General features: G+C 45.2%; 1 protein-coding gene across 1 annotated transcript; it reads left to right on the top strand.

Annotated features, from left to right (window-relative positions):
• The first annotated feature begins 5278 nt into the window (after positions 1 to 5278).
• On the top strand, positions 5279 to 12530 carry NKX3-1 (NK3 homeobox 1). Its single transcript, XM_060693496.2, has 2 exons — positions 5279 to 5631; positions 9991 to 12530. The coding sequence occupies exons 1-2, from the start codon at positions 5340 to 5342 to the stop codon at positions 10389 to 10391; spliced, it is 693 nt and encodes a 230-aa protein (XP_060549479.2). The 5' UTR covers positions 5279 to 5339; the 3' UTR covers positions 10392 to 12530.
• The last annotated feature ends 614 nt before the right edge of the window (positions 12531 to 13144 follow it).

Raw genomic sequence — 13144 nt, 5'->3', positions numbered from 1 at the left:
AAACAACCAAGCTCAGAGAACATCAAGGACCTCTCCTTTCAATCCTGAGCTACAAATATGCTCCTTTATGGTACCATATTCTTATCAAGATCTAAAAAATTCTCCCATTTTGAAAGAGAAAGAAAGAATAACCTTCTATCTTGTTTTATGTTTTGTTTGTTTTATTGGATTTATATACCGCCCTACTCCCGAAGGACTCAGGGCGGTGAACAGCCACAGAATAAAACACATAAATACAAAAATTTAAAATAGAATAAAAACGAATTAAATAATTTGGCTGAGACCAATTTAAAATACCCAATAATTTAAAAACAAATTAAAATTTACATTTAAAGGGGGAAAAGATTTAGGCCAGGCCAGCTTGATGAAATAAGAAAGTCTTAAGCGTGCGACGGAAGGTGCGCAGATCCGTATCTCCGGGGGGAGCTCGTTCCAGATCGTAGGTGCCCCCACAGAGAAGGCTCTCCCCCTGGGGGCTGCCAGTCGACATTGTTTGGCCAATGGCACCCGGAGGAGCCCCTCTCTATGACAGCGTACTGGCCAGTGGGAGGCTATTGGTGGTAGCAGGCGGTCCCGTAGATAACTAGGTCCTAAGCCATGGAGTGCTCTAAAGGTGATAACCAAAACCTTGAAGCGCACCCAGAAGACCACCGGGAGCCAGTGCAGCTCGCGCAGGAGAGGTGTTACATGGGAACGCCACGTCACTCCCATAACCACCCGCGCGGCCGCACTCTGCGCCAGTTGGAGCCTCTGAGTGCTCCTCAAGGGGAGCCCCATGTAGAGAGCGTTACAATAGTCCAGACGGGAGGTGATGAGGACATATCTTAATGTTGAAATAAAGACACTGCAATCAGTGGAACTTGTTTCCAATTTAAATGCATTTATCTGCCTTCCTCAATTTGTGCCAATCTGAACTATTGCTCAGTGGTAAAGTATGTCCTATCTAGTAAACAGGACATCTCACGGTTCAGTGATATACACAGGCTCAAGAATCACGTTGTAGGGAAGATGGTCGCCATAAAAATTTAATAAAAACAATAAAATAAATATATAAAGATGACAGTATTGGACTATACTACTCAACAGATTAATGGCAACCAATTTTGGTCACCGTACTATAAAAAAGACGTTGAGACTTTGGAAAAAGTTCAGAGAGGAGCAACTAAGATGATCTAAGAGGCCTGGAGACCAAAACATAGGAAGAACGGTTGCAGGATTTGGGTTTGGCTAGTCTAGAGAAAAAAAGGACTAGGGGGGACATGATAGCAGTATTCCAGTATTTGAGAGGCTGCCACAAAGAGGAGGGGGTCTAATTGTTTTCCAACGCACCAGAAGGCAGGACAAGAAACAATGGTTGGAAACTAACCAAGGAGAGAAGCAACCTGGAATTAAGGAGAAACTTCCTAACAGTGAGGACAATTAACCCATGGAACAGCTTGCCTTAAGAAATCACTCCATCACTGGAGGTTTTTAAGAAGAGACCAGACAATTTGGTCTCTTCTTACACTTATCTGAAATGGTATAGGTCCGTGATGGCCAACCTATGGCACGCATGCCACAGATGGCACATGTAGCCATATCAGTGGGCACGCCAGCTCAACTCTGGTTCATATGCGTGCACTGTCAGCTGATTTTCAGGCCTTCTGGGCCCACCAGATGTAGGGAAACAGGCTGTTTCCTGCCTCCAGAGGGCCTGGGTGGGGTGGGGAAGGCCCATTTTTCTTTCGCACCTGGCTCCAGATCCTCTCTATGCATCTGGGAAGGGTGAAAACAGCCTTCCCCACTCCCTCGAAAGCCCTCCAGAGGCCTGAAAGGGCCCATTTCCCAACTTCCGGTGGGACAGGAAGTGTCATTTTTTGCTTTCCCCAGCCTTCAGAGACTCCTAGAGAGTTGGGAAATGGGCTGTTTCAGACCTCCAGAGGGCCTCGGAGAGGGTGGGGAAGGCTGTTTTCAGCCTCCCCAGATGCATAGAGAGGATCTGGAGCCAGGTGAGAAAGAAAAACGGGCCTACCTGGCCATCGTGTGCCAGGAACGGGAGGAGGGGGGATTTTGCACGCTTGCGCAGGGCGGCACGCATAGAATTATGGGTGTGGGCACACATGTGCATGAACCTCCCCTGCCCCCCCCGGCACGCAATGGCAAAAAGGTTAGCCATCACTGGTATAGGTTCTCTTGCTTGAGCAGAGGGCTGGACTAGAAGACCTCCAAGATCCCTTCCAGTTCTATTCTATTCTAACTTTGGAGAACGCAGCTAGTTTTTTTTATTTATTGCATCTATCTTGCTTCCAGATTTGTTGCTGTAACACTTAAGTTGTCACTGTAGAACTGCCGCTTCCTACAGAAACACAAAAATAAGCTCTCCATTGTGTTGGGTTCACAATGCTCGACTGTAGCTCCCATCATCTTCAGTCAGTGTGAAGGACATGCCAATGGGGACAATAGGCATTGTAGTCCGATGGATCTGGAGGGGCTCAGAAGGTGAAGGGCTGTGCAAAGATGTTTTTAATTATTTTTTTAAAAAAAATAATTACCGTAAATGAAAATGAATTTTTCAAAAGCATCCTTGAAACAAAACATTGGGTTTAGGGTTTTTTTTCCCCAACATAAGGATATCTGAAAAGCAAGGACCTGCTCTTATTTTTGAGTTAGAGGCCAATGCCAAAGATATTCCGCCAGGAAAAAAAAATCTGGGTAAATGTAAGATTGAGGATTGGGGTGCTTTTTGTGATTAGCCCAAGAGAAGTTGCAAATCTATGGCCATTGGTTTGGAAATTCCACCCTGAACTCCAGGTGAAGCATCAAGGTCTTTCTCTCAGCCCAGCTAGACCTAGGATAAGATTTTTAACAGATGAACAGAATTGGAAGGGATCTTGCAGGTCATCTAGTCCAACCCTCCTCCTCAGGCAGGAGACTCTACACCATTTCTGACAAATAGAATAGAATAGAATAGAATAGAATAGAATAGAATAGAATAGAATAGAATAGAATAGAATAGAATAGAATAGAATAGAATAGAATATGGAATGGAAGTAGAGTAGAGTTGAGTAGGGTAGGGTAGGGTAGAGTAGAGTAGAGTAGAGTAGAGTAGAGTAGAATAGAATAGAATAGAATAGAATAGAATAGAATAGAATAGAATAGAATAGAATAGAATAGAATAGAATAGAATAGAATAGAATAGAATAGAATAGAATATGGAATGGAAGTAGAGTAGAGTTGAGTAGGGTAGGGTAGGGTAGAGGAGAAGAGAAGAGAAGAGAAGGGAAGGGAAGGGAAGGGAAGGGAAGGGAAGGGAAGGGAAGGGAAGGGAAGGGAAGGGAAGGGAAGAGAAGAGAAGAGAAGAGAAGGGAAGGGAAGGGAAGGGAAGGGAAGAGAAGAGAAGAGAAGAGAAGAGAAGAGAAGAGAAGAGAAGAGAAGAGAAGAGAAGAGAAGAGAAGAGAAGAGAAGAGAAGAGAAGAGAAGAGAAGAGAAGAGAAGAGAAGAGAAGAGAAGAGAATATGGAATGGAAGTAGAGTAGAGTAGGGTAGGGTAGGGTAGGGTAGGGTAGGGTAAAGTAGAGTAGAGTAGAGCAGAGCAGAGCAGAGCAGAGCAGAGCAGAGCAGAGCAGAGCAGAGCAGAACAGAACAGAACAGAACAGAATTTTTATTGGCCAAGGGTGATTGGACACACAAGGAATTTGTCTTTGGTGCATACGCTCTCAGTGTACATAAAAGAAAAGATACGTTCGTCAAGAATCATAAGGTACAACACTTAATGATAGTCATAGGGTACAAATGAGCAATCAGGAAACAATATCAATATAAATTATAAGGATACAAGCAACAAAATGGCAGTCCAATCTATTCTTGATAGTCTCAAGTGATGAAGCTCCCACAACAGGACCGGAGAATACCCACTGAGGTCAACAGGACTGACTCAGGGGTGAAATCCAGCAGGTTCTGACAGGTTCTGGAGAACCAGTAGCGGAAACTTTGAGTAGTTCAAAGAACCGGCAAATACCACCTCTGGCTGGCCCCAGAGTGAGGTGGGAATGGACATTTTGCAATATCCTTTCCCTGGAGTGGGGTGGGAATGGGGATTTTGCAGTATCCTTCCCTGCCACGCCCACCAAGCCACACCCACAGAACTGGTAGTTTTTTTAAAAATGTGGATTTCACCACTGGATTGAGTGACCCCTGAGCAGAGGGCAACCTCCCCGAGACTTCCACCTCTGGATAGGTGTAACCTGACCTCCCAGCCCATCGCGATCTTGAAGTCCCACAGGAGCCTGGTGGCGCAGTGGACTAAACCACTGTTAAAGTAGTATTTAGCTGCCAGCTGCCTGCAATTACTGCAAGTTCAATTCTCACCAGGCTCAAGGTTGACTCAGCCTTCCATCCTTCCGAGGTAGGTAAAATGAGGATCCGGTTTGTTGGGGGCAATAAGCTGACTTTGTATAAAATAGAACACCGCTTGGGCGGGGGGCAAAAGCCCCTACTAAGCAGGTATATACAAAAGTATGAAGGCTATTGCTTAAAAGCATTGTAAGCCGCCCTGAGTCTCCGGAGAAGGGCGGCATATAAATCAAACTGATTTATAAAGACTGAAGACTTTTTTATTTCAAAACTGAAGACTTTTTTTATTTCAGCAAGCCGGGCTGGGTTAAAAATCTTTTAATTGGGGAATTTTATGGGTAAGGGGTTTTAAATTGGGGAAGCCAAAGATAAATTTAATTTCGTTTTCTAGTATTTTAATGTTTGTACTGTGTGTTTTTAATTTGGGCTGTTCACCGCCAGGAGTCCTTCGGGAGAGGGGGCGGTATAAAAATTTAAAAAATAAATAAATAAACAAATAAATAAATAAATAAACTAATAAATAAATGAATGAATGAATGAATGAATGAATGAATGAATGAATGAATGAATGAAGCGAAAGGCGCCCACTTGGGGGGAAGGCTGGAGTAGGCACCCGAGAGGTTGGAGTGGCCTTCCCATTCAGTCCGAAGAGAAGCGCGCACCTGAACGTGGCCAGTGCGTTGACTTATAAAATACTACTACCGGTAGTAGCGCTGCCTCGAGGACCATTCCTTGCAGAGCATCTCGCGCAAGAAAAGAAAGAAGGAAGGAGGCAGGGAAAGTGGAGACGCGCCGGGCCCGAAGCGCACGGCGGAGGTCATCGGGGGGGCCCGGCTTGTTGGGTGGAGAAGCCCACGAGGCGTACCTCGGACCCGGAGGCACCAATCCCCAGCGAGGAGGGCTCACCGCCCCTCCGCCCTGCTACATAAGTCGACCCTCCCGACTTGCTGGGGGAAACCTCACCGGACCAGCTTGCCAAACTTTTTTTACGCGCAGCGCCCGAGGCTGATGCAGAGCGCCCAGCAGCGCCTTTCCCCCAGCGCTCGCCCTCCCCGGCTGCCTCTGCCCGCAGATGGGGGCGGTGGGGCCGTCGTGGGTCCCCCTCCCAAGCCATTGACTTCGTTTCTCATCCAGGACATCCTGCGCAAAAACGACGCCGGGGAGGCTTCCAGCGCGGAGCCGAAGGCAGGCAAGTCCTCGCGCCATCATCGCCCCAACGGAGCTTCTCCCGGGGAGAGCGCGCCGAGCGACCCTCTCCTCCCTCTCGGAGCCCCCCGAGCTTCCGAGACGGATGCAACAGGTAAGGATGCAAACGCTCTCGGTTCCTGCAAAGTGCCGGGTTCTCACGACATCCTGAACACGAATCTTCCACCTCTGGATCCCTGCCTCTGCTTTCTCCCCCCACGGCCGGTTAAATGGGTGCTAGGTATATACAAAAGTATGAAGGCTATTGCTTAAAAGCATTGTAAGCCGCCCTGAGTCTCCGGAGAAGGGCGGCATATAAATTAAACTAATAAATAAATAAAAAAAGGGGGGGGGAGGAAAAAAACTGGACTGTGGGAACATCTTTTCCGACTAATCCTTTTAACAGAACCTGTCATACCTTCTCTTTTTTTGGTCATCCTATTTCAACACAAATGTCCTTCTACGTTGTCTCAGAACTTAATGTATTGGCAAGGGTCCCGCAAGAAAAACATTCAGAGAACCTGAATACCTAAAACTTAGTGCCTTGTGCAAAAGTGGCTTCTATGTTGTATAGAACAGGGGTCTCTAACCTTGGCAACTTTAAGACTTGTGGAGTTTTGCTGGCTGAGGAACTCTGGGAGTTGAAGTCCACAAGTCTTAAAGTTGCCAAGGTTGGAGACCCCTGGTGTAGAACATCAGATAATAGAATGATGGAGTTGGAAGGAACCTTGGAGATCTTCTGGTCCAACCTCCACTTGAATAGGGCACCTTATATACCATGTCAGACAAATGGTTGTCCAGTCCCTTCTTAAAAACCGCCTGTCTTAAAGTTGCCAAGGTTGGAGACCCCTGTTCTATACAACATAGAAGCCACTTTTGCACGAGGCATTAAGTTTTAGGTATTCAGGTTCTCTGAATGTTTTTGTTCCACTGCTTAATTGCTGTCACTGTCAGGAAATCTCTCATTTCTAGGTTGGCCCTCTCCATAATTAGTTTCCATCCATTGCTTCTTGTCCTGCCTTTAGGTGCTTTGGAGAATAAGTTGACCCTCTCTTCTTTGTGGCAGCCCCTGAGATATTGGAACAGTGCTATTTGTCACCCTTAGAGCCTTAGAAAAGAAATAGAGGAAGTTGTGTTCAGACTCTGTTCATGATTGGTGGACAAATTGAAGTGACTTCTTATTTCTCAGCATCTCTTGTAGGGTTTGCGTGTTGGGGATGATAAATATGTCCAGAAGAGCCGTTGTGCTCTCTTTGGAGAAAAGGGTCCCATTATGAAGTGGTCAACTTGTAGGATTCATGCCCAGATCTAAAGAATCTTCTGTGGTCAAAAAATTGTAGATTTTTTTTGTGTTGGGGATAATAAATACGTCCAGAAGAGCCGTTGTGCTCTCTTTGGAGAAAAGGGTCCCATTATGAAGTGGTCAACTTGTAGGATGCATGCCCAAATCTAAAGAATCCTCTGTGGTCAAAAAAATTGTAGATGTTTCACTTTCCTTTAATCGATACTATCTTGGTTGCTATTTGTATTACTTTCTTTTTTGTTGTTGTTGTTGTATTGAGTTTTAACAGTTTGAATTGTTTTATGACTGTTGGTTGACGATGTTTTGAGATAGTCAGCTATATAAATTAAATACGTTCATACAAAAGTGATGGGATGGAGGCCAGTGCTGGTAGACTTCAAACTGCATTTATGGAAACTATTTGCCAAATTGTTCTCCATATTAAAATTAAAAAAAAAAAAACAGCAAAAGATCCGCTAGTAAACTTTGCAAACAAATGCTTATCTACTGCTCCATAGAGATTTTACAAAATATAGGTATAAGTAATAAATATTTTTCCATCTTTTCAATTTGAATCATTCTAGCATTAATATCATACAGTACTTACCTGGTGTGATTGTATGAGATGAAGTTGCTAAAAGTCATGATAAAGGAATCTATCAAAGAAAGTTAAATAAATGTTCATGTCGAGATAAAAACACTGTGTGTTGTGAGTCCAACTCCTGTCAAATTCATGGGCATCACCGCGGAGTTTTCTTTGCAGCACCATTTTTTTTTATTATTTTTTTTTTGTATTTTTGCAAACTAACCCACAGGCCTGAGATTTTCTGATGGCTTCTTGTCCAACCATTAACTGCCCAACCTTGTTTACAAGATTTGCAAGATCCTGATCAACGTTATAATTGTACGTGTGAGCCATGGTTTAGTGATAAAGAACCAGGGTGGGCTGTTTAGCTAGCTAACCTCTAGCTAAGATTCTGTGCAGTTCGGAGAACCCCCAAATCCCACTCATGGCTGGCCCTGCCCGCCCCGACCTCCCAGGAGTCCCCACACGGCCCATTTTGGATGCAGGTAAATTTATTTATTTATTATTATTTATTTATTAATCAAATTTCTATACCGCCCTACTCCTGGAGGACTCAGGGCGGTGAACAGCCAAGATAAAATACAGATAATACAAATATTAAAAGTCCCTTAAAATTATTAAATATTTTGGCCGAAACACAGATTAAAACACCCAATTTATAAAATCGAACGAATTAAAAATTTAAAAAAGGAGAGTTAGGCCAGGCACACACACACAAATGCCTGCACGGGCACACACGGAGGCTCGGGGAGGGCTAAAAACAGGCCTACCGGATGTTTGGACCCATTTTTGGCCTCCAGAGGGCCTCCGCAGCCTGAGGAGGCTGTTTTCGCCTTCCCAGAGGCTTGAGGAAAGCCTCCAGAGCCCAGGGAGGGCAAAAAAGCCCCACCCCACCCCCGCCGTGGTGCAGGAAGCAGACTAGGCCATGCCTACCATGGCCACGCCCGCCCAGCAACCGGGCAGAGAACCCCGTGCTAAAAATTTTAAAGCCCACCCCTGCATAGAACATAGAATCATACGGCTGGAAAAGACCTCAAATGGTTGTGACGTCTATTTTTGAAAACCTCTAGTGATAGAGTACCTACAACTCTGATAGGCAAGGTATTCCACTGATCAATTGTCAGAATTTTTTTCATTATTTCTGCGTGCCCCAATCCCCAAAATGCAATGCAACCATCCCCGTGTATACACGCCATGCATGTGTGTGTGTTCCCTGCGTATGTACCCCCTACGCATGTACCCTAGCCCCACCCGGCCCCCGTTGGTGCAGTAGGCTTTTCAGGCCCAAAACGGGACGCAGGGGGGGCCTCACGATCTGCACAGGTTCTCTCCCCCCCGTCCCGCGGCCCCAGGCTTTCTCCACCATTCCTGCCTCCCGTGCCTTCCCCAATCTGCATAGTTTCTTCCTCCGGTGCGCCCAGGCTTTCTCCTCCATTTCTGCCATGGAGAGGCACCTGCAGAGGGTGGAATCTGCAGAGATCAGGGAAGGCACGGGAGGCAGGAATGGAGGAGAAAGCCTGGGCATGCGGAGGAGAAACTGCGCAGATCGCTGAAGGCATGGGTGGCAGGAATGCAAGAGAAAGCTAGAGCACGCTGGGAGGAGAAAGGTAGGGCGCTCTGGGGGGGAAACTGCAGAGATCAGTGAAGGCCCCACCCTGCGCGGCAGAGACCCGAAGACCAGCTGGCTGGTGGGAGGTGCGCACCAATGCGTGGTGGAGCTGGACTGGGGCGACGGCTGGCGTGCCTGCAGAGAGGGCTCTGCGTGGAACTTGTGGCACGTGTGCCATAAGTTTGCCATCATGGGTCTATGATTTAGCAACTTCATCTCATACAATTGCCACCAGATAGCATAGAAGTGCTAGTGTTATTCAAACTAATAATGTGAGAAACCTATACATATATTTTGTAAAAGACCTATAGAACAGTAGAGCAGAAGGCAAGGATTTTTCTACACACTTTCCCGCAGTGTGTATCAAACAGAAGTGTTTATTCGTGGCTTAGTATTCACTTTGCACTAGTATAGCCTAACCACGGTTGGCTACTCAATGAAACCCCTTTGAGTGGGTTGGCCAACATGCTAAATTAAACCAACAGAATTATGGTATGGCATGCAAGGGATGTGGTAGCTCAGTGTCTAAGATGCTGAGCTTGTCGATTGAAAGGTCGGCAGTTCAGCAGTTCGAATCCCTAGTGCCGTGTAACGGGGTGAGCTCCCGTTACTTGTCCCAGCTTCTGCCAACCTAGCAGTTCGAAAGCACGTAAAAATTGCAAGTAGAAAAATAGGGACCACCTTTGGTGGGAAGGGAACAGCATTCCATGCGCATTTGAGGTTGAGTCATGCTGGCCACATGACCACGGAGACGTCTTCGGACAGCGCAGGCTCTTCGGTTTTGAAACGGAGATGAGCACCGCTCCCTAGAGTCGGGAACAACTAGCACATATGGGTGAGGGGAACCTTTCCCTTTCCCTTTATACAGGGTGCAACTTCAGTATTCATGTGTTTATTTATTCCATCTTATCCTCTTGAGTGATGTCAAGTGAAACTGTCTGTCCTCTTCTGAAGAGCCATTGTTGAAGTTATATCCATCTTTTTCCCCGCCTGCTAGATCCAGACGTCCATCAGCCAAACTGTGAGCCTTCCTCCAAACCCTTCATGAGGACACCCAAACAGTTGAAGCGTTCGCGGGCGGCCTTCTCCCACAGCCAGGTCATTGAGCTCGAACGGAAGTTCAGCCACCAGAAATACCTCTCTGCCCCTGAACGAGCCCACCTCGCCAAGAACCTGAAGCTCACCGAAACCCAAGTGAAGATCTGGTTCCAGAACAGAAGATATAAGACCAAGAGGAAACAACTGGCCTCTGAGTTTGGAGAACTTGAGAAGAACTCGCCTCTCCCAGCCTTCAGGGAGAACCATTTCTCTAGGGCTACTCTAGCACTTTCTGTATACCACACCTATCAGTACAATCCGTATTTATGTTATCTGAATGGTTGGAGCCCAGTCTTTTGATAAATAATGCTGTCAGCGGCCCAGGTCTCTCAGGGATTTGTATGTCTTCATCCATCACCATCACCCACTCCCCATTAACTTTGCTACCATGAAATCGATTGCCCAGGTAGGCTTTGCAGCAGTGGTGAAATCCCAATTTTTTTTACTACCGGTTCTGTGGGCGTGGCTTGGTGGGCGTGGTATGGCTTGGTGGGCGTGGCAGGGGAAGGATATTGCAAAATCTCCATTCCCACTCCACTCCAGGGGAAGGATACTGCAAAGTCTCCATTCCCAACCCCACTCTGGGGCCAGCCAAAGGTGGAATTTGCCGGTTCTCCGAACTGCTCAAAATTTCCGCTACCGGTTCGCCAGAACCTGTCAGAAACTGCTGGATTTCACCCCTGCTTTGCAGAGAGATTGGGTCAACCTGTTTCCTCTGCCGTTTCTAGAGTCGCTGCTGGGTGTCCTCTTCTCACTATCCATGCTGAGGGATGATCCAAAGAACTGTCACGAATGCAATATGGTAGTTCTCTCTATTTCCTCCATTTCCTCCAGCAGCGCTGGCTGGGGGATTCTGGGAGTTGAAGTCCACCCATCTTCAAGCTTCCAAGGTTGAGAAACACTGATCTAGACAATCATGGTGTATTCAAAACAACTATGCACTAAACAAACCCTAGTTCAGCTTAAGGTATGAACCCAGTCCTTGTACACCTGAAACTTCATGACTTGGCTGCCATACTAGAAAAATTGGGGTTTCTTTGATTTGATGTATGAAAAAGTTTCCATTTTCGTGTCTTGCTGCTTTATAGTCTACATTAGTTTAGGTTTTGGTAGCTTCTAAACAGCTTCTCATGACCCAGATAATTCCAATGGGGAGATTGCGCGGGCTGAAATGACCCTGGAAAAGATGTAGGGGGTTATGTGAAACAGCCACTCTAATACCTGTCGAAGGTAGAATTCTTCCCTGTGCTTTTTTTAGCAAAGCCATCATAAGCTCTTCACTTTGTTGGGTAGCACATCTAGTTTCTGAGCTACCTTGCTTCATTTACTAGATGCCTACATAAGTCAGGTTGAGATTTTCTTGTACAATCCTAATACTGTGTCCTTCAAGCATGAGGATTCGAGTAGAACATCACTTTGCTTCATTTTTTAATGAAGTGCCCCTTGGGGCTGCTTAACCTGTTGCGTTGAAGGGATCCTGGGTGATGAGTCGAGGTGGCGCAGTGGTTAGAGTGCAGTACTGCAGCTACTTCAGCTGATCAGCGGATCAAATCTCACCGGCTCAAGGTTGACTCAGCCTTCCATCCTTCCGAGGTGGGTAAAATGAGGACCCAGATTGTTGGGGGTAATATGCTATTTAGTATACTGTCTTTGGTGTAAGCCGCCCAGAGTCCTCGGAGAGTGGGCGGCATAGAAATATGAATAATAAAATAAAATAAATAAATAAATGATGCATTCAACACAGTGCGCAGGTTCCCTTCTTTGGAAGCCAAAGAAATTGTTAGTCTCAAAATAAACGTCTCTCGGAGTGTTACTCTAAATAAACATCTTTTGGGAGTGCAAAGCGGAGTGTGCATCTCATTTTAATTCCAAGCAGGAAGAAATGGGACTCAGCTTTTAGAAGGCGATGGAGCAATTTTTTCCCTCTAGTTGCTGGATTAAGGTGAGCAATCTTCTTTTGACTTTGAGCCCAGTGACTTAATTTTCCAGGTTGAATAGCACTGCTACAGTCATTATTGCGAGGAAGGGGTTGAAGAAAGTTGGAAGTTCTCTTTGTGCATTATTAATTTACTTCTAGGAATATGGACAGTTTGTATTCAATTTCAAAGTGCTTCAGGGATTGGTAAAAAGAGATTCCGAAGTCACATAGAATCATTGAATTAGGTAGGAACACACTGAGACCATCAAGCCCAATCCCTTGCTCAGATTCAAATATCCATGATTGAGCTGCCAGGAACTTAACCTTAATTATTGTGTCTACTACCTAATTACTCTTATTAGGAGGGACGGGTTCTTAATACTTAACTGGAATTTTCCTTCTTAAAAGTTGAAAAACCATCCTTCCATGCTTTGTCTTAAGATGCTGCCAAATGCAATCACTTTATCTCATTCATGGATTTTATAGCAGATCCTGGTGTTAATATATTCCACTTGAATTTCCATCCTTTCACTGATTGCTTTGTTTTCTTTTCATCCAGCCAGGAAAATTCAGTGTTTTTTTTCTTTAGATGTTTTGACATGAAATAATCTCTTATGAGGAATGGGGTGGGGGAGGACAGGAGGAATGTAATGCAAGCTTCTTGTGTTTTTGAGTCACTACACAAACTTAAATTCAGTTATCTATTAAAAAAAAAACAATTTTCTGAGTTTTGCTGTGCAATTTGTCAGGTTTAAAAGCAAATCTATTAGAATGTCTGCGCCAAAGTGCACATAATGTACACTGTGCACATAAGTAATTTGCAGAAATTATATTAGGTACAATTGTCACAAAAACGACGACCACAAGACAAAATTGCAAAGGAAATAAAATGTGTATGAATGAAGCTCAAATCAAATCATTTCAAATCTCCACTACAGTCTTAGACCAACATAGTGTGAGTGAAGAAATAGGTAATAAAAAATGCACACAAATCTAAATGTAAACAGGAAAAAAAAACATAGAATGTAGAATAATAAGGTTGGAAGGGAGGACCATGGCTGAAGACTCTATACCATTTTAGATAAATGGCTGTCCAATCTCTACTTAAAAAGTCTCCAGTGGTGGAGCATCCAGA

The sequence above is a fragment of the Pantherophis guttatus genome, chromosome 9 (genome assembly GCF_059756535.1).
Source record: "Pantherophis guttatus breed Tessera chromosome 9, ASM5975653v1, whole genome shotgun sequence".
Classification (NCBI taxonomy): domain Eukaryota; kingdom Metazoa; phylum Chordata; class Lepidosauria; order Squamata; family Colubridae; genus Pantherophis; species Pantherophis guttatus.
This window is presented reverse-complemented; position numbering and strand designations above follow the sequence as displayed.